Source organism: Glarea lozoyensis, assembly GCF_000409485.1.
Source record: "Glarea lozoyensis ATCC 20868 chromosome Unknown GLAREA5, whole genome shotgun sequence".
NCBI classification, from domain to species: Eukaryota; Fungi; Ascomycota; class Leotiomycetes; order Helotiales; family Helotiaceae; genus Glarea; species Glarea lozoyensis.
In genome coordinates, this window is record NW_007361000.1 from 641,262 (window position 1) to 668,751 (window position 27,490).

Here is a 27,490-nt window from a genome sequence, read left to right on the forward strand (position 1 = left end):
AGAAAGTTATAGAATTAAATATATAGAAAAAAAAAGAACTAGGTAAAAAAAACCTTCTTTCTATTCAATTTTGTTTTCACGTGTATTGTAAGACTAACGAGACACCCTCCATCTATCGTGATAGTAGAAAGCACTATACTCTAAAAAAGGGAATTCTAACACTTCTTCCATTACAGGCATAATTAGATTTGTTTTATATAGACCTGGTTGTATATTCAATTACAATAAATCAAGTAGATACCTATACCTCTTTTCGGCAGAATATCTTTATTCTACCGCAAGGACGCCTTCCATCCGACACAAACACTGGGGTTGAGTATAATGTAATATTCCACCAATTTTTACAAGGTGTACTCATAGAAATATACCGCAAAACAACGGCTTCTCAACCATAAGGATTGAATATGAAACAAAGGAATCGCCACTCACCACCGAACTCACCATTCCAATTACCTACACAGGTAGGTAGCTCACCCCACCAGCTACCTTACCTCACCACCTACCTCACCTCACCCTCCACAACGATGTATTCCCTCTGCGCTTCCGCGGCTGAAACCAACCCATGGTCAAAAAGGATCTCGAGGTTTCTTTGACATGACCGAGGTCCACACCATCAACCACCGCGCTTGTTACAGCTCTGCAAGTTCTTCAATCCTTAAGCGCCGTCGTGGGGTTGTGGGAGAAGGATTTCGGGGGGATCAGATTCGGGGTCCTGTAGGGATGTGGTGTTGTTTCCTCGCGAGATTTCTTGTGCTCTGTGGGGTGGGGTCTTTGCAGGTGGAAGCGAAGGTGGGGTTCGGAGGTTTTTTGTGAAGTTTGTGAGATGTGATGGTGTACGAGATGTAGGTATGCCTTGATGCAAGTACATTATCTAGGTCGGAGAAATGGTGGGGTTGGATGCGGTTGACTGCAGTAGAGCAGTCGATAGTGAGAGTCTTGGAAGGGAGAAGTTGGTGGAGGTGCAATTTCTTCTGTCAATAAAGTTAGCTTGAATAAACAGAAAGTATTGTTTCGCCTGTTTGATTTAGTGAAATAATGAAATTATCAGTCGGGAAAATACGCCAAAAATCTGGGGTCCTCAGCTGCAAGTTCAATGGGAAGACCCGTCGACGGCAGCAAATGGTTACACAAAATAAGCAAACGGAGGACGCCGGCAATAACCCACGGCATCAATAATAGGCTTTCTTTTTCGTTTCTCATCTGAACTGACGCGACAGATTTGTCAACAAACCTTTCAAAAGTGCGAGTACGATACTACCAAAAGATAAGCCGAATGAAACTCGCACAGAGTTACCCTAAATGATCTTCTGGTCCCTGCGTACTCACAGATCTCGGGCGGCAGCATAATTCTGCCTAGCAATGCGAGATGTAGCGAGCAGCTGGAGCAGCAGCGCAACACAGCAAAGTTTACCGCGAGGTTTCGACGATCAAACTCTGCATTGTAAGCTCGAGGCTCTGCGCTCGCTGCAGACGCTGAGCAAGAATATGCTTTACGGCCCAAAGGTAAATCAATCCACAGCTGCGCAGATCTCTGAACGCCTTCTCCATTCATGGCCTGCCGAATCTTCCCAGCTTCCGATTCCTGCATCTGAATGCGTCTGGTTCTACGGCGTCGAATGAGAGCACCGATAACCGAACACCACGTCATGTTCGAAACTTTCCGCAGAAGATCTGTGGTTGTGTTTCCCGAATAAGGCTGCAGGGTTGCAGCTTCTGGTCGGTGGCTGCAGAGGGAAGATATTTGAGACTGGAGTGTCATTGGATGGGATCCGTCGAGGTAAGATTTGGGGATGGAGATGAGAAGAGGAGGAGATGGTGGGTAATGCACCTTCGGGAGAGAGACAATGGCAGCTGTGTGTTGTTCAAGACACGCAGAGATCATTGGAAAGAGCATTGTTGCGGGTATCGAACCGGTTCTCAGCCAACATCTGAGATGTTGTCGTTCAGATAGACGAGAGCGATATAAAGCTTCATCCATGCGATTGGACAATGGATCGGTGATGTTTCTTAGGCCACGTTTGGCAACAACTTCAGCTACCCAATATCCGGGTTTCTTGGGAACGCTGAACCCGCGCCACCAAACCACGACAGCTGCTCGTTGTGGAAGGAATGGCTTTGTGTGGAAGGAAGAGGAGAGCTGGTCTGGTTATTGGCAGGCCGGTGTTGGCTCGCAAATGGTCCGTTGGATGCCGCCCAAGACATTTGTACCAGTCACATCTGGCAGCTCAACGTTCGCGATGACGGCAAGGTACTCGTAGTCTCAGATATGCCTCCTTTGTGCTGGTAACTATCGATTTCCACTCAACAGCAGCCTAGGAGATAGGAGATAGAAGTCAAGCAAGGCAATCCAAGGGGAAATGGCAAGCACGAACCAACCCATGAACAATACTGACAATCATGATGGTACCGTATGCAGGCACGCCCTGGTCTTATCCGTGCTTCCAACTCTGATTTATATCATGATGCGACTTTCCCACGGAAAGTTACAATTCGCATTGACGCACATGCCAAGTTCTTGTCTTGAATAGAAACTTTTCTTCAAACCCGCAAATTTCGCGAACCTCGGGTTTGGTCTGGTCTGGTCTTCCATCTGAGTTGCGTCTCAAACTCAGACCCCTAGAACCCTACGCACCGCAATCTCCAGCTGCACCGCTAGCATCGACATTTCCAGTTAGCCAAAATTACACCTTCGACCAAGTATCCAGTCTCCTTTCCAAACAAAAAAACAAGCACCCTCAGCCATTGGCCTTCGTGCGCCCGTTTCCAAGTTACGATCATCAATCTCCCTGCGGCATATCAACTTTCGAAAGCTTACCCCCATACATAAAGATTCTCATCTTCCTCAAACCCAGGTCAGGCATCGCCACAACTGCATCACGGAGTTGGCCTTGATATATATCCGATACGGTGTCGACAATCTACATACCGAACAGTCTGTTTCGCGTCCTATCTGGTCATCAAAATTGTCCGATATCATCAATAATCAGTCTCACACACGAATTACCTTATGCGCCAACAATTACGATTTCGCATCTTGACTGCATTGGCGAACAATACCGACAACTTGTTGCGCTGACACCAACAACCGCCCCGTTCATCTCCTTAAACTTTCTGTCGCAACTACACCAACAACCGCCCCGTTCATCTCCTTAAACTTTCTGTCGCAACAACACCAACAAACCAGACATAATCGGAAAGACAATAGGTCGAATTAAGGGTCTTCGACCGGTCTGCATGATACTAAATACGAAATACGGTCTATTAAGCCGCTCCCGTCGGCCGCCGCCATTTGTCTTGGTGCGAAAGTATTTCTCCTGGTCAACAAGTCAACAAGTCAATAACACTCGCCATCTGGTGTATAAAGTCCGTACCTTCCTGAAATCTCAGAACAATACTCAACATGATGGACACCGCTCTGATTACATTCATGCTGTATGTAACTTCCTCTCTTTTTCCTGGATGCACCACCCGATCAATTCGTTGCACTATTCCTGCTCCTTTATTGTATATTTCAGGACATCCTTGACATCAATATACTTCCTTACAGCAAGGAGCCTGCTTGTCTTCCGATCGTCTTCCCACCAGAGCCTCAGTCAGTCTTCTAGAAGACGATCCTGACTGAGTTTCGGGTGGTTGAAACAAGTTTAACCAATATTCGCAATTTTGAATCTTTTTATTTCGTACATGGTGGTGGAGCAGGCACGTTTGAAGCATTTCGGGAAATGTAAACTGCCGTAATTGACGTGGGAAATACTCCGATGACAACCCTGGCCGAACACAGCTGTCTGCGCAACATTGCACAAGCTGAGATCTTCATCCAATGCTTGTTGGTTGTTGTTCGCCATCTTCGTCCAAGCTTGCATGGCGGTTTCTCACGTTGTCATGGCTTTGGTCGTGGATGGCCAGCCAAAGGTCATCGAATCTATGCCATAGACTCTTGTTTGGCCATCACTGCGTGGCCGATGCAGTCATCAACTCCACGCTTCGTCGCACGAGGTTGTCGCAGACAAATTTCCTCATTCGACGAGGCTGTTTTGGATGTCCGGTGTGCCTTGTACCTGCGGCTGTCTCATCGACATTATCGTGGATCTGCCATCTTACTTTGCCGGTCGCTTGCAGAGATGAGCTGTGTTTTATTTTTATCTGGCACCTCTCATCCCACCTTCGTCCACCCTCATCCACCTTCATCCATTTAAGCGCGTTCATCCCTGTGCTGCATCGCCTCTCATTTCGCTCCCAGGGCTCCCTGCTCCTTGTTTCATCCTGCTGACGACCTCACAGCCAAACATCCCCCTACACCCAATCCGTCCATCTGATTGGCTCGTGGGACAACTTTTCGAAACATTATCATATGGAGCGCGATTCTAAGCGCGCTCGTGGCCAATGGAGAGGATGTCATGCATTTACAGACATAATTTGCGATGGCGAAGGCGCCAATGGACCCAAGCGAACAGGTGGTTTGAAGATGGGCTCAACGTACTACTACTACGTAGGTCAGCCCTTACATGAAACTAAAAACAGCACATTGCCACACGTTCTGATCATTCATATATCTAGTATGAGCTCGACAACGGTTCCGAGGTACATGATCCAACTGTCCCTTTCACGACCGCCTGTCCTTACCTACCCGGCCAACCTGTAAACCTTCTCTCGGTACCAATTGAAATCCAGTCTCCTCGATATCGAAGCGCTTCACTGAGCTCCGTAACAAGTCAAGGCATCATGACCATGAATCCCGCCGATAAGTTTGTTGCACCGCGACCACCTCCACCACCACCTAGTATGTCATCGAGACACAGAGCGACCACCGCTCCCACACTTCCTCCACAGAGGTCCTCTCGTTCAGCGTCGCCAAAAGCCGACAAGACCTCATGGTCACCACGATCCTTTTTCGGTCTTCGATCACCTTCACACGAACATGACTCTCGGGGACGGTCATCGTCGGAGAGTAGGAGATGCGCCCCTCGTTCCATCTCAATAGCTTCGACTACCTCGAATAGAAAGGCATCTGTTATGGAGATTCGTGATCCATCACCACAACCTCCTCGTCGATCTCCTCGCGCCATTTCACCACCTCGATCAATACAACGAAAACGTAGTTCATCTATCATCATTCCGGAGGAGGTAGCGGACGAAGAGGATGATGACAACTTTGCCAGTCAATCCAATCTTGGTGCGTTGTATGATAGAGGGATCTTTACACAACTATCTCCTCCACCATCTGGTCTTCGTTCACCACCTGCTCGAACCCCACCAACCTTGTCACCTGCTACACTTAGTTCTTTCAAGTCTAGCTCAAGGTCAAACTCCATCACCAAGCCTCTTCCAGAACTTCCAGAAGAGAGTGTGATGACGGAGCCTCTTCAGATGCCAACCATCACTTCGGTCGCAGAGTTTCCTCGATCTCACTTTTCCATTTCAACGATATCCACTTCGATGAGCTCTCCATCCGGAAGCACATTTGTCTTTAACGATTCCTCCATATCCGATTGCAATGACGAGGGTGATCTTATACCTGATTGCGAGAGTGGTGATGAGTTCACATATAGCCCCGTCTCAGAGTCCAATGATGGTCGAGGGTTCACCGGGTACAGCTTACCAGAAGATCAATACTCCTCCGAGCTCACTCTCCAAAAGGAAACTGTCTACAGTCAAGTCGCCAGTCCTACATCACGAGCCACCTTTGGAGGTGCCAACATCTCCACTCGAGCGGAGAACGATCTCGGAAACATGAGCGCGCTTGAGGAGTTGTTAAGCGAGGCTGGATATCTTGGGGAATTCATTGTCGGAAAATAAACGGATATAAAACGAGTTTCTTGTTTCTTCTTTCTTTTGTTCTCTTCGCTTCTTCAAGATGTTATGCATCGACTTGTCTTCTTTTCATGTTCGTTTATTCCTCAACATTTTCGGGCATTTTGAAAGAGCGGGTTTTTTTGGTCACCTTTTTATTTGGCACTTGCTGAAAGGGCATGAATCTACATTTAACATGGAGTTTGCGGGTCTTGGAATTTGGGATTGCTTTACAATCAAAAGGGGCTTGATATGAAGCGGATTTGGTATCGGCATAGCGTGGTTAAGAGGGTATGGGTTGGGTTTTCCTTTGGTGGGACACGGATTAGGGGATATGGATTGGAATTGGGAGGTTTTCATGGATTCTGGGATGATTATATGTGATGGAACTCGAACGAGAGATGGTTATGTATATATGGGATTTTGAGATACCCGATGATGAGTATGGTGAGGATGTGGGCTTTGGGGATGAGTGTATGAGTGTACGTAGGGAGGATGATGTTGTGTACGGAGTAGATAGCTGTTGTTGTACTGTGATGTGAAGAGTAGTGGAATAGAGAATGTTGCTACCAAAACCTTACCCCTAATCTTTGCAAAAGTGAAATTTTTATATTTCAACTACCTTTGCCTTATCCCAACCATGGGGTTGTGAAATGAGTCTCGGCTATTCACTTCTTGCTTACCCAGATGAAACGCTGAGCTGGCAAAGTGAGCCCTCAGCTCTGGAGGCTGACTGCTCTGCTGACCTTTCATATAGGTAGGGCTGAAATACCGAAAGAATTACGCGAGACCGTAAGCCGTGTTGCTTATGTGTATGCTTATGTGTATGCTGATACTTAGGCGCGTTATGGTGTCTTGGTTGTTGTGATATTATCTGGGGCTGAGATTTTGATGATGAGATGGAGGAGGTGGGGTGAGGTGAGATTTATGCTATGCGCTGATATATGGTGTTTCTGACGGCAAGGTGGGGGGGGTGATTGACGGAGTTATGTTTTCTCACTGCTGTAGATCGTTTTCTCGTGCTGGGTACTGTTTTCTGGATCGTCTGTTAGTTCTTTGCGTGTTTGTTTTTGTTGTTTTGTTGTGGATGTGGGTTGGGGGGTTTTAGGTGGTGAGGTGGGTTAACGGAAGGGGACTTGGAGGGGGGTTTGGGTTTGGGTTTTGGTGGTGAGGAGGTGAGGAGGTGAGGAGGTCAACTAGTAAAGTGTAAACTATAAACGTATAATTATAACACTAAATCGAAGAGTTCCTCAAATAACTTCAAGACACTTGTAACTTACTCAATACTACAATAACTAGTGTTCCAGTAGTACACCACTCACCTCATCTCGATTCATTGAAGAGTGAGATTGCGTTTAATGGAAAATTATAGTTAAGATTTGTTATATAGTGAGAGGATAGGAGGTCGAGAGGGAGGAAGGGTGAGGTGTTTTGATAAAGTGTTTGTGTAGATTGAGAGATTGTGTCTTTAGGGTGGAGACATTCTGTTTTGGATTGATGGGCTGGATGATAATACTACCTTCTTATTTTGGTAGAAGTATCCATCTTAAATGTGTGCGACCATACTGTCTGAAAACAATAAGATAAATCCCATATCGACGGTGACTAGATATGATGTATATAATGCTTAGAACCTTTTCCCATATTGATTAATATGCTAGTTTCTTTCGCCTGAATACCATTTTCCCCTACCCCGTTGCCAAAGAAGTGGAGCTAGTAGTGGAGTAGAATGTACACGGGTATATTATTCGACAGCTGATTTTCACTTGCGAAGGAGAGGGATCGCTTTGGCTTTAATGACCACTGACGGGATACCCATCAAAGTATAATAATGTTAGGGAACCGACTTCGCTAAAACCTGGGATGGTGACTTGCGTGATATGATTTTCCGATATGTTTATACCCTGGTATCTTACGGTGGTCTGTAGGATTTGAAGGTGGTGGTAGGATGTTTATCTTTTGGGGTTATTGGTTGCATGAGGATCCTCGTTACATGTTGTGAAGATCGAGTCTTTAGGAATTAAGTAGACACAGCTAATTATTTGTGTCAGAGGAAATCTGCGCCAGTGGGTCAAGGATTTTACTTGGGAAAAACGAGGAGTTTCGATGTAGGGGTCTTCAATGGGATGGTATTTGCGGAAGGGGTTTTTGAGCATATTCCAAGTCTAACGGGCCACTTCTTTACAACAATGGAATATTATCCTCTCAAAAATCTACATACAATCACACCCTTCGTTTGAGTAAACAAGACAATGCTTTTACTGTGAAGGGAAAATATTCCTCTTTACGGAAAGCGTGCTCGAAACTCCGGTTTGTTATTAGGGTGCCCCGTCAGTCTTGTAGCGCACTGGTGGTATCTGATAGTGAGGAAATTCAAACTTGTAAAGCCTCCTTAACTTACACTTAATATAGCTACTCAATGTGTCTAAAAACTGCAAATTCGATAAATATCCTGCTGGTAATAGTAAAATGTCGTCTTCTATACGTGTCTGATAAGTATTCTGAGATTATCTTCACGCTAAAACTACTTCTGGAACCGGAGCATGAATATCCCTTCCAGCTTCAAATGACACCGTTAACCTCGCAACCCTTAAGAGCCATCGTTCAAGTGATGTAATCGTCCCCTAGCGATAGATTGATGCTTGATCGGAGTACGTGCACAGGGTTTCTGACTCAAATATCACTACCAGTTATCATAATTCGCTTGCCCGTGAGGATTGCTGTAAACTATATCAGGAAGAACTGTATGATCGTCACTAGATGGGTTTATTACTATAAATTTACTTGTATTATAGAGTATAACATAAGCTTGCATTAATGAAGTTACTCGATATATATACCTGGTATTTATAAGAATAGGCTGTAGATCTTTTGACACAAAACTGACCAGCCAGTTATTATTAGTAGCTAGTATTTTTATGACGTTGACCATAACGCATCTATTCGTTCTGAGTATTGCGAGCCTAAGGATGCTATTTGGTGCAGAAAGGGATAGATTGAATGAATGTAAATGACATAGTCTAACAGACACCCGATCACCACAACCCTCACTCAATCCACCATCTTGTGTTTCTGCTACTCAGACGGATGTATCTATCCTGAGAGTTCACGTACTTACTGCCTATTCAAGCTCCAGCTCCAACTCCTTCACATACTATACCTTATTCCAGGAAATCTCTCGCTCAACATGTGTTGAGATGAGATGAGGTGAGGTTTTTCGTTCATGCTCCGGGCCAATGATTTTGAGGTCCTCGTACCTGGATTTCTCGGTAGAGACGGGTATTGAGTTCCGATTAATGGCTGTAGGGAGGGGAGTGTTGTTCTTTCGACGGATAAGTCGGATGGTTGGGTTGTTGGTAGAAAAATGTGTTGGTTAGGAGAGCAGAGGGTCATGGATTGGGTTATTTGATAGGATGGATGATGGGGAAAGGGTTTAAACCGTTTGGTGAGGCAGTGAGGAGAGGGGAGGGGAGGGGAGAGGAGATTCCTGCTTGGGTTAGTGAATTTGACTCATTGAGGAAATTGTAATCGTTCGGTCAAGTAGTCATCCAACCTAATACTACTAATCTATTATAGAGGTCTTTCATACTAACTGCATAGAGGCTTAAAATTAAAGAATGATAGACTAGAATTTTAAAGCTTGGTTTTAAGTAATAGAAGAGGAATTAAGCTTTGTTTGAGAAAAAGAATTCAAAGAACATAAACGCTAGCTAGTATAGTCATATAACTTTATTTCTTATTTAAAAGATAGTCTCTTCATATCTAGACCTTGATTTTTAGCAAAGTAACACCAAAGAATATTCTACTGTTTTTACAACAGACGTTCACAAGGTAATCGGAAATACCTTGACATTTTAGCTACTCTACTCCCCTGATCTAAACTCAATTGAGATTCTTTAACATCAAATAGAGGAGTCATTTTCAGAAAAACAATACTACGTAAATACCAACACGACATGCATACAAATACGACGTACATGTCAATGTGACGTGTATACCAACACGACCAATATACCCACAGGATGGACAAAAAAGTCCGGATTTTAAACTCGCAGCGATTAAGTTACCCTAACAACAACAACACACATAGCCTCCGAACTATTTCCTAAGATAATAGAAAGCTCTCTAACTCTTCCAGTGTTTTTGCTCATTTTTCCGAATCTTTGTTGTTGACTTATACTACAAACTACAGATTTGTAAAATCCGGACCTTTTTGTCCACCGTGTGATACCAAACAACGTACGTACAGATGAGAAGTGTATCAGAACTTAACTCATAATATAACCATTTTCTATAGGATACAACTACGAGCACTCTGAATGCATGTGATCTCAAACCGGGGCTTGGCTTACTATGTCGTCATGAATGCAGTTGGAATCACATACAGCACAGCTATAGTTACATTATGGACGCAAGACAAGCCTTAGATCGTCTCGTGCCGCTGCCGAAAAGGCTTGTCAGCACGACACCTTCTCCAACCCAGTCTTTCGTCTTTCCTTTCGTTTCTTCAGCACTTTCAACTCTATCTGTCTGCCAAGAATATTTAAGAACAAACATCAGCCTACTTTTCGTTCTTCAACATGCAAATCACTTGCCACTTCGCTACTCCCCTCGAAGTAAGTTTAGACTTCCCAGAGCGCAGCAACTAGAGCTAGGAGATCCTCCTACCTGATTCTCTCGCCGACACTCATCATTCCAAGACAAACCAAGCTAACAGAGATGCAACAATAGGAGGAAAAAGTCAAAACAGTCATCACGGAATTCTCCAACATCGGCGTCGAAGTGACCGAGAAATCCCGCAAAGACTCCGGCGTCATCTTCACAGCACCAAGCGCAGAAGACAAATATCAAGCCGCCGGCGAACTTCTCAAGTCATGGGTTCCCAAGCGCGATCCTATCGTTGGATACACTATGCTGTATTCGGGCTGATGTTCTTCTTCTTTATGGCGGTGGGTGTGGATGCCATGCCCCATGTGGAGGTTGCAGGTCCCGGTGGTGTTCTACACTCGGTTCGTGATGCTGCTCCTGGCTTACAGTCTTCCTGGACGTTCAACTGCTACAGTCCCGGTCAGGCGTGCAGGGGAACGGGAAATACCGCTGGGGGTAGCTCTGATACTACGGGATGCGAAACTATTGATTCCCGCGGTTGTTCTCAGTATAGTTTCAATGGTGGAGGTGAATATAAGCTGTGCTTGTATAGCGATGCAGCGTGTACAAATCTTATTGAGAGTGTCGATGGTGGAAATGTGGTGTGTATCGTTCTTGCTACGGCGCCGCTTTCTTGGAAGGTTGTTTCACGAGGTCATGATTGTTGATTTATTGTCACGAATCGAGAGTCAGGAATGAGCACGTTTCTTTATCCAAGAACTCTGGGCACTAGCGCAGGCAGGAGTTCGAGGATTGTTATGGATATTTCTTTCTTCCAAGTCCAGTTGTTAGTTCAGGAAGTTCACAGGGTTAGTATCACGTAACCAGGGTGGATCATGCTTTCCAGGGAATGATCTAGGTGATTTAAGTGATCTCTGAGATCGAGGGTTCTCTACAGACTGTCACTTCTGTTATTAGATAGGAGTTTCGTGCTCAACTTACTATAGCAATGATCTCTTGCTTGTTATCTCACCGTTGTTTGTAAAGACTAGCTTCCGTGTAAAGACACCAGGATATTTAGTGCATACTGTTTCACACACCAACTAACGAAGATATCCGTTCCACAAAGGTAGAACATAACGAGAGTTACGTACATTGAACACTAGAGACGAGCTCCTACTCCACCAAGTGCGACTCGGAACACCTGTTGAGCAGAATATTACAACCGAGAGATGCACCCAATCGAAGTGTAGAATCTAGCAAGCTTCGACCAATAGCACATAGTACAGTTTTGGGTAGTGTTTCCCGCACTTGATGGGATGGATTATAGTCTAGGCTAGCGCCTCTGTTATTACTCAACCTATCCACACCTAAACCCACAATCCCCCAACATCCCCACCTTACCACACAACATATCCCCAATCCTTTATTTTCCCCCATTCTAGTTTCTCAAACCCCCTTCATCCAACCCAAAGTCACTTACAAATTCCATACAGAATTCACACAAGAACCTCCATCGAAGGGGGTGCTGGAACATTGACAGTCCAGCCAAAAGTGATGAGATGAAGCGTACACAAGACGATATAACAATGACCATATATCTTCGATCGACCCTTCAACGTAGTATCTTATCATTACATTTCTTCTTCAAAAATGAGACATTTGTTTCCCTCGCCTTTACCAACCTTAAGCCAATATGATTCACTTTACACCTACCAATTCACACACATGCCATTCTTGGACACCTATCGATGATGATTAAATGAAAGGTAGCCTGATGTTTTCAAAGGCAAATAGGGACGATCTGCCTTGAATGTAGGTAGATTTATCTTAAATGTAGGTATAGGAGTTTGAGTTATTTCCTGGGGTAATGACCTGGACCTTTTCTCGATGGAGTGGAATACTTGAAGCGTCTAATTTAGTGTTGATGTATTACTATATTAATCGCATGCGTTTCTAATTTTTTTCCTATTGTTTACAACCTATATTTCTTATCAACTCTGTAAATCCATCTACCGTCTTTCCACACCAGAACCACCCCCCAAAAAACTACAAAAAAGAACGAGACCCCTCACAACAAAACATCACCATCATCCTCCCCCAAACCCCCTCCAAACAACACATCATCACCCCCATCACAGCGACATAACCAAACCACACAAAAGACATGTTCCCAAAATCATTATATTTAACTACCGTCCTATTATCTTCCTCAATTACACGAGTTGAAGACCGTTATTTTTAGAATAGAGTAGTAGAAGGAATATTTTCAAAAGAGATGAGGGGGGGTTTTTAGAAAAGGTAGAAAAGTAATCTAACCACGCTATTCCTAAAAAACAAGCCATGTATCCTTACCTTAACCCTCCCTCCCTCCTCCCTCTCCCCCTATAATCTTAATCATTATCACACAACCCCAACTCCAACCCAGCTAACCCCCCATTTCCAATCCCCACCCCAAGCATCCCCGTTATCCAGCGTGCAGCTATCTATCTGTACCAGCCCGAAAAGAATATCACTTACTCTACTCATTTGCCACCCTAGATCTTAACACCAACCCATGCATGATATCTCAATAAAACCGCCATCCCCAAAACATCTCTTAAGAAACATACAGCTTACAAATCTTCAATCATCCTCGCACTTTCCTTAAACTCAAGCTCGACACCTCAAAAGTTGAGCGAATAACCATACAAATACATATCATTAATCTATACACTTCCCCTCCCCTTCCCGTTCTAGACCTAATCACCATCACCGATACGTAACATTAGCAATCCACAACCCCAGCCCAATAACCCCAAGTCTAAGCGGTAAGCTTTGATACCCATCTCCTTTTTGGGCACGCCACGTACCCTTTGCCTTCCCTTCTTCCCTCTCCTCATCATTCTCTCGTCTGTACGGCAGTCTCAACTCCACCGGACTCCCAGGTCCGTTCCTAGACCCCCTAGCCTCAGTCCCGCCATCCACAATCCAGCTCGTCAACATCTGCGTCGCGCCGCTAACGCCCCAACTAACCCAAAGAAACAATACCGTAAGCACGACCATCTCGATCTTCGGATCAAATAGTCCAAGTCCCAGCAACCCCTTCGCGTCGCCTGCAAGCCAGATATGGTATTGCAGCACATACGTCTCCAGCGAACACCTTCCGAGCCACGCAAAAAGCGTGGAATGGTATGTACGGAGCAAACGATGCGAGTTTCGGAGGACCATAAAGGAGAGGACGGAGATGAACGATAAATATGGGTTCCAGAAGTTATAATCTTCTTTTTTCGTGTGTACGCTGTTGATTTTCCAGAAGAGGGGGAGGAGGATCGCTGCTACTATCGTGAGCCCAGTCCTCCAAAGACCTTGGTAGCGGTTTGTGAATTGGATAATAATTTCGAGGTATGTAGCTGGTGTGCGACCAGCTCTCAACTTCCGGGTATAGTCGAATAAAATCGCCATGATCATCCCCACATAAACAATATACATATCGAGAAAGACGCGGAATCTCCACTCGGTCACATCCCAAGATATATTACAAGACTTGAGTAGAACAAAAGCAAGTGACTCCAGAATACCGGGTATCATCGTAAATGCCGTTGTGAGACCCATGGAAAGTAAGATTTTCGCAATGAGGAAATAGATATTCGAGTTCAAGCCGCGACCGATTCGAAGGGTGATATAGATGATGACGAACCAGAAGCTGACGAGTGGTGCAAAGTAGTAAAAGACGTAATCGGTTCGCATGGTATATGGTAAGAGGCAGCTGAGAAGATTCAAACGAAGTAAAACGCTGGCGACACGTCCTAAAGAATAGTCGTCTTTTCGTAAAAAGTAGTTGGTATGACCGAATCCGGTCATGAAGAGATATGATGCAATGAGTAGTCGTACGATCATGTATATCCACAAGTGTTGAGAACCATGAGTATAGTGATAGATAAGGATAATGGCTTGCATCCACCCTTTCCATTCTTCGGTCTGCTCGCGAGCCAGGGAACCAGGATCAGTAGAGCTGCCTTCTTTGATTGCAATGTTGGTCTGATCGTTCTTTCGAATAGACAAAAGACTAAGCACTGCAACTGCCGCGACACCATAGACAAATTCCTGACTTCGAAACTGTCTATGTGCTTTTTCGAAAATTTGTGTTCGATCAGCATAGAAGCAATAACACAGCACGAGTGTGAAAACCGATAGAGCACCTGTTACTTCTATTGATGGGAGTAGGCGGCTAAATCTTCGAGGCTGTTTCCGACGTAATAGAAACAGCGCAGGTAGCAAGATCATTCCCACGAAAATGATCACGTCTTGAGCAAACCCAGCCTGCACATAATTATTGCAGCAGGTTCCATCAAATGGATAATGCTTCATCGAAGCGTCAGAATTACACCTCGAGTTCAGCAGAACATCTGCTTTGCGATGCGCAACATTGCTAACCACATGAAGACCACTTTCTTCATACGCTCCAGGTTGATTCCATGTCATCAACGAGTAACTCCAGAGGATATCCGCTTTCGAATTCGCCGATACCTGCTGCAAATAATCATTCATCTGATCCACCTTTTCAGGTGTAATCGTCTCCTCTCTGGAGGGCGACAGATCTTGATACCATGGAACTTGAACTGGAGCCAGTAAAAGCAGATTCGGCGAATATTCTCTTGAAGCAAAAGCACTTCTCGGTGAGGATGGATTCAGACTGTGATCCATATACGGTATGACAGCATCAATCGCATCCCTAAAATCCTTGTGATAATTCTCCTCGCCATGTCGCGCATACCAGAGTCCCGGCGCCCCCAACAAAATGAGACCAGCCGATTGTTTCAAGCCCTTCTAAACCCGTGTCAGTAACCATCCAATTGCCCAACTAGCAGCAACCAAACCATACCTTCGCATCCTCCACACTCTCCTTCCTCCCCACCGCCGTAAAATCCTTCAACTCCTCCCCCAACCTCGTCCCATTCAACCACGCATCCCACACAAACTGCAGCATCACGCCCTCGGCATAGAACTCCAGATCCATATGTCTATGGTCCCTCACCCTAAGCATATCCGCAATCCCCGCATCCGCCTTCTCGCGATCCAGTTTCTGCGCGACGGCCCAGAAGACCTGACGGGTGGTGGAGTCGCCCACGAAGACGAGGCGCTTGCTCTGGAAACACGCTTGGATGTCTTTGCGTTTGTATTCGCGCAGCATGCAGCCGGGCGGCTGCCAGTTCTTGAAGGAGGTGGGTGAGGCCCAGCGGGGGGAGGGGTCGAGCCAGTGGCCTTTGTTGAGGAGGGCAGAGCATTTGAAGGGGTCGGATATGTCTGGGTTGGTTAGATGGGATGGATTTAGGGGGATGGGGGGAGGTACCTATGTAGCAGTATCTGTATATCACGCCCACGATCACGAGAAGTAGGAGACATTGGAGAGCGCGATGGATAGCTTCATTTATTCGCGAGGGTTTGACCATCTTTAACGGTAGGGCTGAACTTCGTCCACCGCTTCTGGACTGCGAGTCCACATTTGACGGTTTTCGCGTCGTTGGTGCGATTTCGAAGGATTCGTGGAAAACAAAGCACCAGTGTGAAATATTCACGGATGAGAAAGAACCAACTCCCTGTACACCGAGAGATCCACGACGTACGGGGCTCGTGGAGTAGACATTGTCCCCAGTCCGGTGGCAGAGACTTGGGCAGAGGTTGGCACTGGGGGAGGAAGTGTCGACTCCGTAGCTTGGCGAAGGTGCTTGGCAGTCGTGCTGGTCCTGGTAGAAATGGAATCTTGCGTCTGTCAAGATCTGAATAGGAAGATGTTGTGCGACGTTCGGGAGGATGACTTCACAGTGCGTTTAACATGTAACAGTGGTACAAAACAAAAAGATCATTAGAATGTCTTACGATTTTTTTGGTTCCTATTCGGTTTGTTTTTTATTATAATTCGACAGCTCCAGTCCGTATCCATCGTATCTCTCACCTACAAGGATCAGATGGCGTACATATCGAGAAAAAGCAACCACCAAAAACTTACATTTACATAAACCTAATCCTCCTATTACCAACTCAATCAATCCCCCAGATATAATTCTCCCATCCAATTCCTCATCCCTATTTCCCTCCCTCTTCCCCATCCCCAGCCTCACCCCCAATAATACATTCATCCATCATCCATCATCTTCACTTCAACCTTCCAGCCATAGCGGATCTTATCTCATCACAGCATCCCCCATCAACGGGGATATCTCCTCCCCTGTCAACCCCACACGCCGCGTGCCCTCTTACTCAATCTGGCTCTGCCCTGTCTACGTGCCGAACTCCCGTCTTCGGTGAGGCTCGGCGTTAAATGCCATGCCGCCAGGGAAATGGCAGTCAAGAGTCGAGACGTGACATTTGGCTAGTATATTGGATACGGAGCATTATTTCGTTGTTTTGTACAGATGATACCTATCTTAAAGATCATTAATTAACATTAGAATCAAACAGTATACCTCTAGCTACTAGATTTTCTTTAGACAGTTGCGTCTACTAATTGTGTACGGGATAGAGATTGCTTGAAATGCAATTAAAGTCCAAGTTAAGACCTGATACGATTATTTGTAAAACGTAAATTTCAATATAAAGACTTCCTCTTCATCTAACCTTAACTGGTTCTCCAAATCAATCCCTTTTCATCACAAGAATCCCGTAGACCAGTCTATTCAACGGGCCTTCCCGCTGTCAACCTCGAAACCATCCAGCTTCTGGTAAGATTTACCTCACATGATCACCGCAACAAACATGATACCTTTTCTCTTGTAATACACAATTTTGTAACACACAAATAAATTAAATCCCCCCACCTCTACCCTAACCTCGAGACTAATGGTATCAATCACCATAACATCCACGCAATTCTCTTCTTTACAATAAACCGGATGTCTAGGAAACCCAAACGCAACACGCTTACGACCAAAAAAACACCACAGATGCAATATATTGTACCCTCCTCAAATTAAGAATCCCCTCCTCTAAGTCTAGTGCTTAGCTTTTCCGTTGGCATTTCCATTAGCATGACCGTTAATCTTTGCCTTTCCATTTGGCGTTCCATTTGCCTTTCCGTTTGGAGTTCCGTTTGGAGTGCCATTTGGGGTAGCCTTCAAAGTCGCCCTTTTGCTCGGGGTTCCAGCATGTCCATTAATTGCTCTGCCATTTTCAATCGCAAGTGTAGACTTCTTGACGCTCTTGGATCCGCGTCGGAGGTAGCTCTTGACGAAGAAACGAACGAAGAGGAAGGTGAGTGGGGTGAGGTAAAAGACGTTGAACCAGATAGCAAAGGTTTGTCCGCTGGTATCGATACATGGAACGGTTTGGTATTGAGTTTCATACGAGATTCCATCGCTTCCGGTGATAGGAGCAGATGGGATGCTAGTGGTCTTTGGGTCGACATTTCCAGCGAGTCCCTCCTCTCCAAGAGCGCGGAAGATGAGTTTCTTAATCATATCGACAATGGTTGCGTTGTGGGCTACATCGGTAGCAGATGAGACGACGGAGGAGGCGACTGAAGTTGCTGCTTGGAAAGCGGCTTTGACAACTGGGACTTTGACTGGGATTTCGTAGGAGACGAAAGAATGGATAGCCGCATATGATGCTCCCACCAAGAACTGGATAATTTGCATGGTTGTAAGACTTCGCTTGAGAGCTTGTGGGATTGGTACGGAGAATGCTGTCAGAGTGTAGTAAGTGTACTTTTAAAGGTTAGCTGTATTCTATATAGTTGCCATAACATCTGCAGTATGCGGATAGAATCTTGACTTACCATAAGAGCGTGAATTCCCGAGTTAACAAACACAAACATCCAAATAGGCGGTGACATATATCTCATTCCAGACCACATAGACATCATGGCTCCCGCATGATGGTAAGTCTGCAAAGTCGAACTCCTCTTTCCCTTTGCCAAAATAATGACCGTATCCAGAACCTCATAGAACTTGCTCAAGTAGAAAAACCACCCGTAAAAAGCAAGACCCTGATTCCATAATCTGCCTTGATCGGTAGGAGCTGGCGTTCCAGCCGCTGTAAGGAAGACTGATGATGGTGATTGCGAGATCCAAGACGAAGTTGTAGAGTTATACGCAACCGCATTTCCTAGCCCGCGAGGTCCTTGGATCTTGCAGAGACTGTCTACTGTAGCAGCGATACCTCCAGCGCCCAGCGGCGATACAACAGATTCTCTCAGCGCATCCCACATTCCGATGAACGTCCATCCTGAGTATACCGCCAGTAATATGTTATGAGCCACCACGAACCAGAAAAACGCTTTGGTCTGACTGATCCGCCATGGTTTGTTGCCTCTTGATCGATTGTACGCGTTCAATGCTGTGACGGAAGCAGCGTATACGCAGGCGATTGTGATTGGGACTTTCACATCCAGCACCGCGTTGTAGAGGGAGGGAGAAATCGAGAATGGCGGAGCGGAGAGGGAGGAGCCAGCGACGGCAGGAGGGAGAGCTTGTGGTTCATTGTCTGGAGGGAATTTGAATAATGAGCCCGGTGGCTTAGAGATGTACACTGATGGCGACATATCGAAGATTTGTATGAAAAGGCGGTAGGTTCGAGTTATCTGCTGCGTGGTGGTAGTTCAACGAAGAATGAGTCCCAGTCTCACACGTCGATGGCCAAGTAGAAAGACGAGTGACGTTCAACACAAACAGAAAAGCGGAGTGACGTTGAGCACAAAATATGAAAGCTCGAAGAAAGAAACCCAAGTTTGCCCGTTTATCCTTCTCCGGTTGACGTTTTGTAAAGAAAACCTAGTGAACAGCCAGCAGCATGGGAAATTTTAAGTCGCCAAGGCAAGGGTTCAGAAATGTTTGTGGGTTGAGAAAAACGGCGAGGGTACCTCGGTACACGCTCCGATGAATTGTGTTTTGACTGTTATTTCCTCTGGCCCCGATTCGCTTGACATGTGAAGCTATTCCAGACCCATTGACGCTGTCCATTTGCCTGTTTGTTGCACGTCGACTGGCAAAACCAAAAAATGTGTTGGGACGGAATAATGGCGATGATGATATTCCGGGGGTCGGACGTAGAGGTGGGCCAATCAGAGATGGCGCTGGTTGGTCCCTTGCATGGCCATCGAGAGCAGCACATGGGATTCTTTCTGGTAGACTTCTAGACTGATTCTTTGAGCCTCACTAGATCCTGCGACTTGTTCCTTCTGTAAGCATGCTCATCTACCGTTAGTTTATATATCATATTCACGTTGATACACGCGGCCTTCATTTAAATCCATCATTATCACACAGCTTTGCTACCTCACATACAGCCCACCCAAACAGCTGGGACTGACTCTCCAACAACAATTATCTGAGGAAATAGCGGGGTTCTCAACAAAATACAGCGACCAACCTGTTTGGATGTGCTCCGAAGAGGACCGGGCAGGGGCGACTGGCACCCCTCTGTAAGCGAGGATAGGTACTTGCCGAGGCAGCATCTACTGATCATATGAAAAGAATCAATGCCTACCAAGTTCCAACTCACGAGTAAACAATTCATCAAGCACTTAGCCTAGGGACCAGTGGACGAGATATTGGCAGTCTAAACGCAATATCTAACCAATCAGGTTCATACGTTGTCTTCATATCTATCTACTATTTGAAGTAGACAAGAGACATTCAGGTTTTATCACTAGGAGGAAGACTGATACCGAGCTTATCTTCTCAGAAGCATCTGATACTGCCAAAATATTGCGATTTGGTCTTAACAAAACCTCATGCTGGGTCTTTATTTCATCACTATTCATTGACTTCATTACAAAACCATCCCCTCACCCTACGCACCAAACTTAAACTTCTTCCCCCCCAACACCCCCCTCTTCAGCTCCCTCCTCATCGTCGCCTCCACTACATCCGGGCGGTTCGTCGTAGTATTATACGTACTATTCCCCGCCAACACCTCAAAGACCATCGTCGCATTGCCCTCTCTATACTCACTCGTCGGCGTTCCCTTCGTAATATATCCCGTGCTCAACTTTTCCTTCCCAGTCGCGATATCCATGCCGTTAATCGCCCGTTCAAACAGTTCTAATGCCGCAAGCGGTTGGTAGAAAGGCACTTCGTGGCCAGACTCGTAGATACGTGCGAAGGAGAAGTAGCCGGATTGTTTGACTTGTCCGTGGACGATGCAGTCTGAGGTGACGATGTCGGTGTAGCCTGCGTTGCAGTAGCCGGGAGCGTTTACTTCGGTGGCTACGGCTTCGTTGCCGAGCCAGTTGCAGCTGGGGATGTTAATTAAACAGTATAAATAATATGGGGATGGAGGCTTACTTGTAATCTGCGTCTCCGGCGAACAGGACCACGTTTATGCCTTGTTTGATAAGCTTCTGCAGAGCCTCAATGGTACCAGCTTCGCGGTTGTCGTCGCCAGTAGCTGTGAAAGCGGTATAAACAGCATTAGACGAGGTGGAGAAATTCTGGTATGCTCCGATTGCAGCTTGAAGCTCTGGAGTATTGAGGTAGCTGGTGTAGTAACTATATGGGAATGGATCTGGTGTGAGTTCTCGCATGTCGTACTCGTCTCTTCCTAGGTAGATGTCGTAGATGTTCTCGACCAAATTCGCACAGAAGTTATCGGCTGCTGCGCATACTGCGTCAAGTCCTCGAGCAGCACAGTCTTTGATTTGATCGACACAATTGCCTTTCCCGTAGAGATTGTTGTAGAATTGTGCTTTGACGCTTGCGTTGAATGGGTCGTAATCATACGTATTTCCAGGGGAAACAGTGAAGTTGTAGTACGCCTGGTATTGAAGGAGAGGATCATACCAACCATTTCTATATCAAAATTAGCGTGAAACATAGCAAAGCTCGAAGTATTCGTACCCTATCAGCACAGTCTCCAACTTAATCTGATGAGCGCCAGTAATGTTCTTCGCATTCTGCTCCTCAATATACTCATTGAAGACCGGACCGTAATGGCCGCCATAAGATTCCGACGAGAAATGGAATCCATGTCTAGAATATTGCGGGAAAGCTCCCATAAAGCCCTGGATCGTCTTCCAGAAACTTGGTGCAGCGCTCACGGTGGAATTCGCGGTAGAAGTAAGATTGGGGTAACTGTAGGTGGCGCATGTATCACCAGCGTAATCTGGGCAAGTGAGGTCTGGGAGACTGATAATTAAACCACTAGAGATTGTCAGTGTGGGTCAATTGAGAGGAATAGGGTAACACTGACGTGGAAGAGTCTTCATATCCATTTACAGGAGTACTGTAAGAAAATCCAACTTGCGCCGGGTGATCAATGTCTGTCAATGTATTAGCACTTTCATTGTATCCAAGACCTTAGTTTGGGGGACCTTACACAACATATTCGAAACATTACTCCAACTATACGGATTGTTGTAAACCACCCCGTTCTCATCAACCCTACACGGTCCATTCTCCTCAAAAAGCCCAATCATAGAACTCGACCCTGGACCACCATTAATCCATACGGTCAACGGCGCCTCGGAGGGATCCATATTCCGGGCTTCAAAGAACCAGAAGAAGATATGCTGATCATCTTCTACGTCCGCGTAGCCAGAGTAACTCTTGAGGTTGGGATCTAGCTCGCATATTCCTGTAGGAACCTCTTTGTAGCGTACATTAATACCTGCGAACCCAGTCTTGTTTATGAGATCTGTAGGAGGGGAGACGAATTGAGCTGCCGCTACAGAGAGCACTGAGAGCAGAGAAAGGATTGAGGAGCTCATGATGAATTGAGTACCAATTGAGCAACGTATACAAGCAAGGACACAAGGGAAAAGAAGTGCGAGCTACCTATCTTTAAACCACAGCTCCCCTGCGGGGTGGAACACCTTTCTTTCGTGCTACAGATACTGAACAAGCAATCTTGGCCAGAGATCTTAGAAAGCTTGCATCGAGCTTCTCTTACTCGGGTGGAGAGGCCTGCAGCTATGCTCGATGAGGAAGCTGGGGGAAGCTCCAGGCACAATCAACGGCCCAAGGTGGGAGAGCTCGGAGTGATTGCATCATGGCTTGTCGTGTGCACAAGGGTTACTCACTTTCTTTAGGAGGCCTGGGCTGATTTGTTATGTCGTACGCTCGAGTATCGAGTATCTCAATGTATTTTATTGCTTGTAAATAATAGCAATGGCTGATGTTGTAAAGCATACGATATTTATGTTTCAAGAAGTAAAATGCCGTTGGCATGTTAGCATACGACTCGGGAGGGAGACTGGGGTTTGCGGGGCATTGACGAACAAGCTCAAGCCCAAAAGCTTGTACCGAAAAATGGCCCGCGGGTCCATTTACAGAGGGGCTTTCGAACGCCACCGATAAGCTGACTTGATCGGATCATCTAATGGATACTGAGAACTCTCAAATAAGGAAAACATATTGAAAAAAGGGTGTGAAATATATGCTTCGATTGTGGCGCTCATACAGTCTTGATTCTAATATGTTACATCGCCTTGTATGTGAAATGACACTCATTGTACCAGCCACCGCCTCGCTATACCAAACCCGATCCGGATGTGCAGTTTAACCAAAATATCAATTCCCGACGCCATATATCATGTGAAACCTCGCTCTGATAGTCCACTCTGGTCTTTAAAACCACTCACCACCAAGCCATCTGTTGAGGAAATCCAATGATGCGACAGGCTGGTCCATAGGAACCATGTGGCCGGCGCCAAAGATTTGCATAAAGGTGCTATGATAATATTAGTAAATGGCCATCGCAAGGCACGATTTGGATTTTGGTATACTCACAAGTTTCCGCTGGTCTTGAACTTTCCATACTTATCTCCAGTATCCAGGGCCAAGTCACTGATGTTGGCAGCGTTGAACTTCTTCTGTCCAGGCCACTCGAGAGCCTCAGTCCAGGCTTGGTTACCGAGCCACTGGGATATTCTTTTAGCATGATTCAAATGAAGTTGGTGAAGATGTTACTTACGTTGCAAATGAAATCAGCGTCACCAGCGTAGATAAGGACAGGGATCTGCTCGAGAATACCTGGCACAAGACGGTGGAACGGTTGCATCCAGTCACCTTGGAACAGGAAGTTTCGGTTGATGTCAAAGTTGCAACTGTCATATGTGCTAACTTCAACACCAAGCTCAGCCTGGACTTCCTTCTTGTTGAGGAATTCGCTGATCCACCCAAGAGCTGAGTAGCAAAGGTTGCTGGAATCCTCACACTTTCCACGGATATCGTAAACGTTCTATCACAGTTAGTTATCGCAGTCGACATGATGGATTCACAAATCATACCTGGCCAGTTCTTTGGTAAGGACCGATCATAGCGTTGTTGCAGTAGATGCTTGCTGGAACACATGACCAGACGCTCTCGCTATCGTAGCAGTTTTGGATCAAGCTCTGGCAACGAGGAAGTGCGTTTTCCATGGCCTGGCATTCGCTCTCATCAAGGACAGCTGGATAGCCACCCTTTCCACATGCCATTGGCTTGTAGTACTCGTATTGGGTGAGACCATCAGTAAGACCGTTGCCGATCAAGACCGACTTCAAGTTGATGTTGCGGTTCTTGTGTGCCAAGATCTCAGAGGTAAAGACGGGGATATAATGACCGGCGTAAGATTCGCCAGCAATGTGGAAATCCTGAGTGGCATATTCTGGGAACTGTTTGAAGAAGAGTGTGAGGAGTGCGTAGACATCCTTTCCAGCGGCAATTGTGTTGCTAACAGATCCGCCACTGTATGAGTAACCGACGTTGACTGGTTGGTCGAGGAAGATAACGGATGCATTCGCGTTCCACGAGTAAGGGTTGTTGGAGAGCTTCAAGTTCTTGTCGATTGATGCTGGACCAAGTTCAAGGAAAAGACCAGTCAGAGATGAGCACCCGGGTCCTCCGTTGAGCCAGAGGACGACGGGGTCAGTCTTAGGATCGTTGCGTGACTCAAAGAACCCTGATGGCTATTAGCAACCGATCGCCGGCATCTGCAGAAGTTATGAACTTACAGTAAAACAAATGCTTATCATTTGCCTCGTCATCAAGGTAACCACTGTATTGCTTGACTTTATCAACACCGAGCTTTGAAGGATCAACCTTCTTGGCTCTGAGATTGTAGGTATCAAGCTTTCCATCAATCTCTCGCTCCTTCTCTCCCTTTGAGTTCTCAACCCAGACACTTTGCACATCGGCGCCCTTTACAACGTAATCCCATGTGCTGTCTGGCTTTCTGGTATGTGGCTTTGGAGCAGAGAAGAAGTTCGCCTTCTCCATGGCTTCTGGGAAGTGCATGGTGACTTCGTCCCAGATAGCCTTGACCTCGCCGGTCATCTCGTGCATCGACTCTGCTAGAGAGCCGAGTGTCTTCGACCATGCTTCGCTGACGGGCTTCGCAGCTTGCTGGAGAGGGCTTTGAGCGCTTGGGTTCTGTAACACCTTCTGTTGAGCAGTAACCGCTCCCAAGAGGAGAGTTGATGTGAGGAGCTTCATGGTTGAGATACCCCGATAGGAGTGATGATAAGATGGATGTGAGAGATAGCTATCACCAGGACTTGTTATCGATGCCCCGTATGATGTTTCTAATGAGGATGGTTGATGACAAGAAGAAGAGGTTACAGAGCTGGCGACGCAGTGTACCTTGTTTCAATCACTCCGTTGGCCGGGGAGCTCCAAGGTTGGGATCATTACGTCGTCCAACCGAGGGACGCCATTGCAAGAGTGGTGCCTGAGACAAGCCGTGTGAATCCCTGCTCAAGGGTCACATGTGTCACGTTGCGCTCGGCGACCACCACCATATCAGTTTCCAGCAGATATGCTTAGATTTGGGTTGAATCAGACAAGGTCTATCAGAAACCTTTTTCTCCATAAGGTATCGCTCTGATCAAAGATCAAGTTTGGAACAGAAATCAAAAATCAGTGCCTGACGGTAAGTGCTTAGCATCCTTCAAGACGTGTCACACCACATGTGGCCCTGGAGAAAATACCCCTCTATGGCTCATCCCCACCATCAGGATAAAAGACAACCCTCCAACTTATTGATTTCCACTTGAAGATAACACTTTGAAAATTCTCAAAATCTTGTCAAAATGCCTATCAACCAACCCTCCAACCAGATCAAGCTAACAAATGTCTCCTTGGTCCGACTCAAGAAGGCGAAAAAACGCTTCGAAATCGCATGCTACAAGAACAAGGTCTTAGAATGGCGCTCTGGAATCGAAACCGATCTCGACAACGTCTTGCAGATTGAAGGGGTGTTTTTGAACGTATCTAAGGGACAGACTGCACCATCGGCGGATCTCGCAAAGGCTTTTGGTCCAAAAGTGCCTGTGAAGGACATCATCCTCGAGATTCTGAATAAGGGAGAGCTACAAGTTGGAGAGAAGGAAAGAGCAGCGGCGCTCGAGAGAGTACATAATGAGGTCGTCTCAATCGTGGCGAGCAAACTGGTCAACCCATCGACTAAAAGAGTGTATACTACGGGTATGATCGAGAAAGCGCTCGAGATGTTGAGTTCGCAAGGGTCGCAAGCACAGCAGGAAAAGACAGCAGCTGCGGGGAGCGCCACTGGTACGGCAGCAGCTGGAGAAGAGGGAGAGGCCAAACCAAAAGTCAGGGAGCATACGTGGACTGGAGTTGTTTCTACCAAGAGTTCGAAGAGTCAGGCGCTTGAGGCCATGAAAGCGCTCATCGCCCATCAACCAATACCTGTCGCAAGAGCGAGGATGAAGCTCCGGGTCACTTGTCCAAGCGGAATCCTCAAGTTTACCACCAAGGCTGCAGGCTTGGTTGCCCCAGATCAAGATGCCGGGGAGGAGAAGAAAGGGATGATCAAAGATCGTATTTTAAGCTTCATCGAGCAGGTGGAATCGCAAGATGTTGTTGGATCCGACTGGGAGGTCATTGGATTTGTAGAGCCGGGCGCATTTAAGGGACTAGGAGATTTCATTGGGAGCGAGACAAAAGGTCAAGGAAGAGTGGAGGTGTTGGACATGGCCGTTACTCATGAAGATTAAATGATATGTAAGGTGATTTTCTTTTCTAGCGAGCATAAAATGGCGTTTTCAGCATAGCAATATATTGGTGCACAAACATGGCAGAATATGTTGATCTGATGTATTGTTCCGAGACTTGATATTTAGCAAATACACCGAGTTCTTGATCACACCGAAAAGAACCGAGAAGCCTGAGGAAACGCATCAACCCATTGCAAAGCCACACTCCATCCTGCCAATTTATCCCAGAGCGCACACCACTATCCTCCCTTCTTCTTGGAGACACCGACAGTGCGACCACGACGTCCGGTAGTCTTGGAGTGCTGACCTCTAACTCTCAATCCCCAGTAGTGTCGAAGACCACGGTGAGCACGAATCTTCTTCAATCGCTCAAGATCGTCACGAAGCTTCGAGTCGACACTATTAACCGATAAGTAACTGTTTGACATCCTGCGCATCCAATCCTTACCCGTTGGCCAGGACTTGCGAGTCTTTGCCGTCAACAATATCTCTTTGTCTGTTCAAGAACCAGGTTGGAATCTTGTATTCTGTACAGCCGTCAGCGCCATCATAGCCTCGATATAATTCCTACTCACGAGTTGGGTTCTGGATGATTGTGACGATTCGCTCGAGTTCTTCGGAGGTGAGTTCACCAGCGCGCTGGATGATGTTCAGCATTCGTTCCATACACTTTCCATTGTAAAACCCACCTTGTTGAGATCGACATCGGCCTTCTTGCATACTAAGTTGCTGTATCTTCTTCCGACACCCTGGTTCGATTAGATATAAGCTCGTTGGTTGGTGTTCGTTCGGTCGTACCTTGATCTTTGTACTGCGAAATTGTCAGCCGGTTTTCAAAATTGATATTTTAAAATTAGCAAACTTACAGAGCGTACATAACCTTCTCCTGGCCTCTCACGTTTGTGTTGAGCAATCTCAGAATCTAAGGGTATTAGCTTTGTTCAATAATGAAGATATACTTCCGAGAGGTTGAAAATACGTACGAACTGAAAGCTCGACTTTTCTCCACTACAAGACCGTTAGCCACACCGCAAATGATAAGAGAGTTAATGGAGAGGATAAAGATTCGAATTGCGTACCTGACGAGCGACATCTTGGGCGATGTCGTTGGGGTTGCTGTTGTCGTCAAGAAATTTGAAGGTTTTAGAGGGTTCGCGATACTGGACGGAATTTGTGTGCGGGAGGAATCGTCTAAAACGC

At 46.1% G+C, this 27,490-nt stretch overlaps 8 protein-coding genes across 8 annotated transcripts; 3 read left to right on the forward strand and 5 right to left on the reverse strand.

Moving 5' to 3' along the window:
• Positions 1-4,351: 4,351 nt before the first annotated feature.
• On the forward strand, positions 4,352-5,796 carry GLAREA_04419 (uncharacterized protein; the record flags this gene model as incomplete). Its single annotated transcript, XM_008086796.1, has 2 exons — positions 4,352-4,489; positions 4,558-5,796. 2 exons carry the CDS (start codon positions 4,352-4,354, stop codon positions 5,794-5,796), a joined length of 1,377 nt encoding a protein of 458 aa, XP_008084987.1.
• Positions 5,797-10,370: 4,574 nt separating this feature from the next.
• Positions 10,371-10,719, forward strand: GLAREA_04420 (uncharacterized protein; the record flags this gene model as incomplete). The annotated part of the gene is made up of 2 exons (XM_008086797.1): positions 10,371-10,406; positions 10,522-10,719. The coding sequence occupies 2 exons, from the start codon at positions 10,371-10,373 to the stop codon at positions 10,717-10,719; spliced, it is 234 nt and encodes a 77-aa protein (XP_008084988.1).
• Positions 10,720-13,128: 2,409 nt separating this feature from the next.
• On the reverse strand, positions 13,129-15,762 carry GLAREA_04421 (uncharacterized protein; the record flags this gene model as incomplete). The annotated part of the gene is made up of 3 exons (XM_008086798.1): positions 13,129-15,186; positions 15,242-15,663; positions 15,741-15,762. 3 exons carry the CDS (start codon positions 15,760-15,762, stop codon positions 13,129-13,131), a joined length of 2,502 nt encoding a protein of 833 aa, XP_008084989.1.
• Positions 15,763-17,348: 1,586 nt separating this feature from the next.
• On the reverse strand, positions 17,349-18,895 carry GLAREA_04422 (uncharacterized protein; the record flags this gene model as incomplete). The annotated part of the gene is made up of 2 exons (XM_008086799.1): positions 17,349-18,059; positions 18,131-18,895. The coding sequence occupies 2 exons, from the start codon at positions 18,893-18,895 to the stop codon at positions 17,349-17,351; spliced, it is 1,476 nt and encodes a 491-aa protein (XP_008084990.1).
• Positions 18,896-20,145: 1,250 nt separating this feature from the next.
• GLAREA_04423 (alpha/beta-Hydrolase) lies at positions 20,146-22,060 on the reverse strand (the record flags this gene model as incomplete). The annotated part of the gene is made up of 5 exons (XM_008086800.1): positions 20,146-20,590; positions 20,640-21,143; positions 21,192-21,494; positions 21,544-21,613; positions 21,670-22,060. The coding sequence occupies 5 exons, from the start codon at positions 22,058-22,060 to the stop codon at positions 20,146-20,148; spliced, it is 1,713 nt and encodes a 570-aa protein (XP_008084991.1).
• An 859-nt stretch (positions 22,061-22,919) lies between these two features.
• On the reverse strand, positions 22,920-24,767 carry GLAREA_04424 (alpha/beta-Hydrolase; the record flags this gene model as incomplete). Its single annotated transcript, XM_008086801.1, has 5 exons — positions 22,920-23,022; positions 23,082-23,212; positions 23,266-23,532; positions 23,582-24,234; positions 24,287-24,767. 5 exons carry the CDS (start codon positions 24,765-24,767, stop codon positions 22,920-22,922), a joined length of 1,635 nt encoding a protein of 544 aa, XP_008084992.1.
• Positions 24,768-25,363: 596 nt separating this feature from the next.
• GLAREA_04425 (FYSH) lies at positions 25,364-26,290 on the forward strand (the record flags this gene model as incomplete). The annotated part of the gene is made up of 1 exon (XM_008086802.1): positions 25,364-26,290. The coding sequence occupies one exon, from the start codon at positions 25,364-25,366 to the stop codon at positions 26,288-26,290; it is 927 nt and encodes a 308-aa protein (XP_008084993.1).
• A 239-nt stretch (positions 26,291-26,529) lies between these two features.
• On the reverse strand, positions 26,530-27,383 carry GLAREA_04426 (S13-like H2TH; the record flags this gene model as incomplete). The annotated part of the gene is made up of 8 exons (XM_008086803.1): positions 26,530-26,689; positions 26,739-26,817; positions 26,866-26,929; positions 26,980-27,039; positions 27,089-27,101; positions 27,157-27,212; positions 27,274-27,298; positions 27,370-27,383. 8 exons carry the CDS (start codon positions 27,381-27,383, stop codon positions 26,530-26,532), a joined length of 471 nt encoding a protein of 156 aa, XP_008084994.1.
• Between the last annotated feature and the right edge of the window lie 107 nt (positions 27,384-27,490).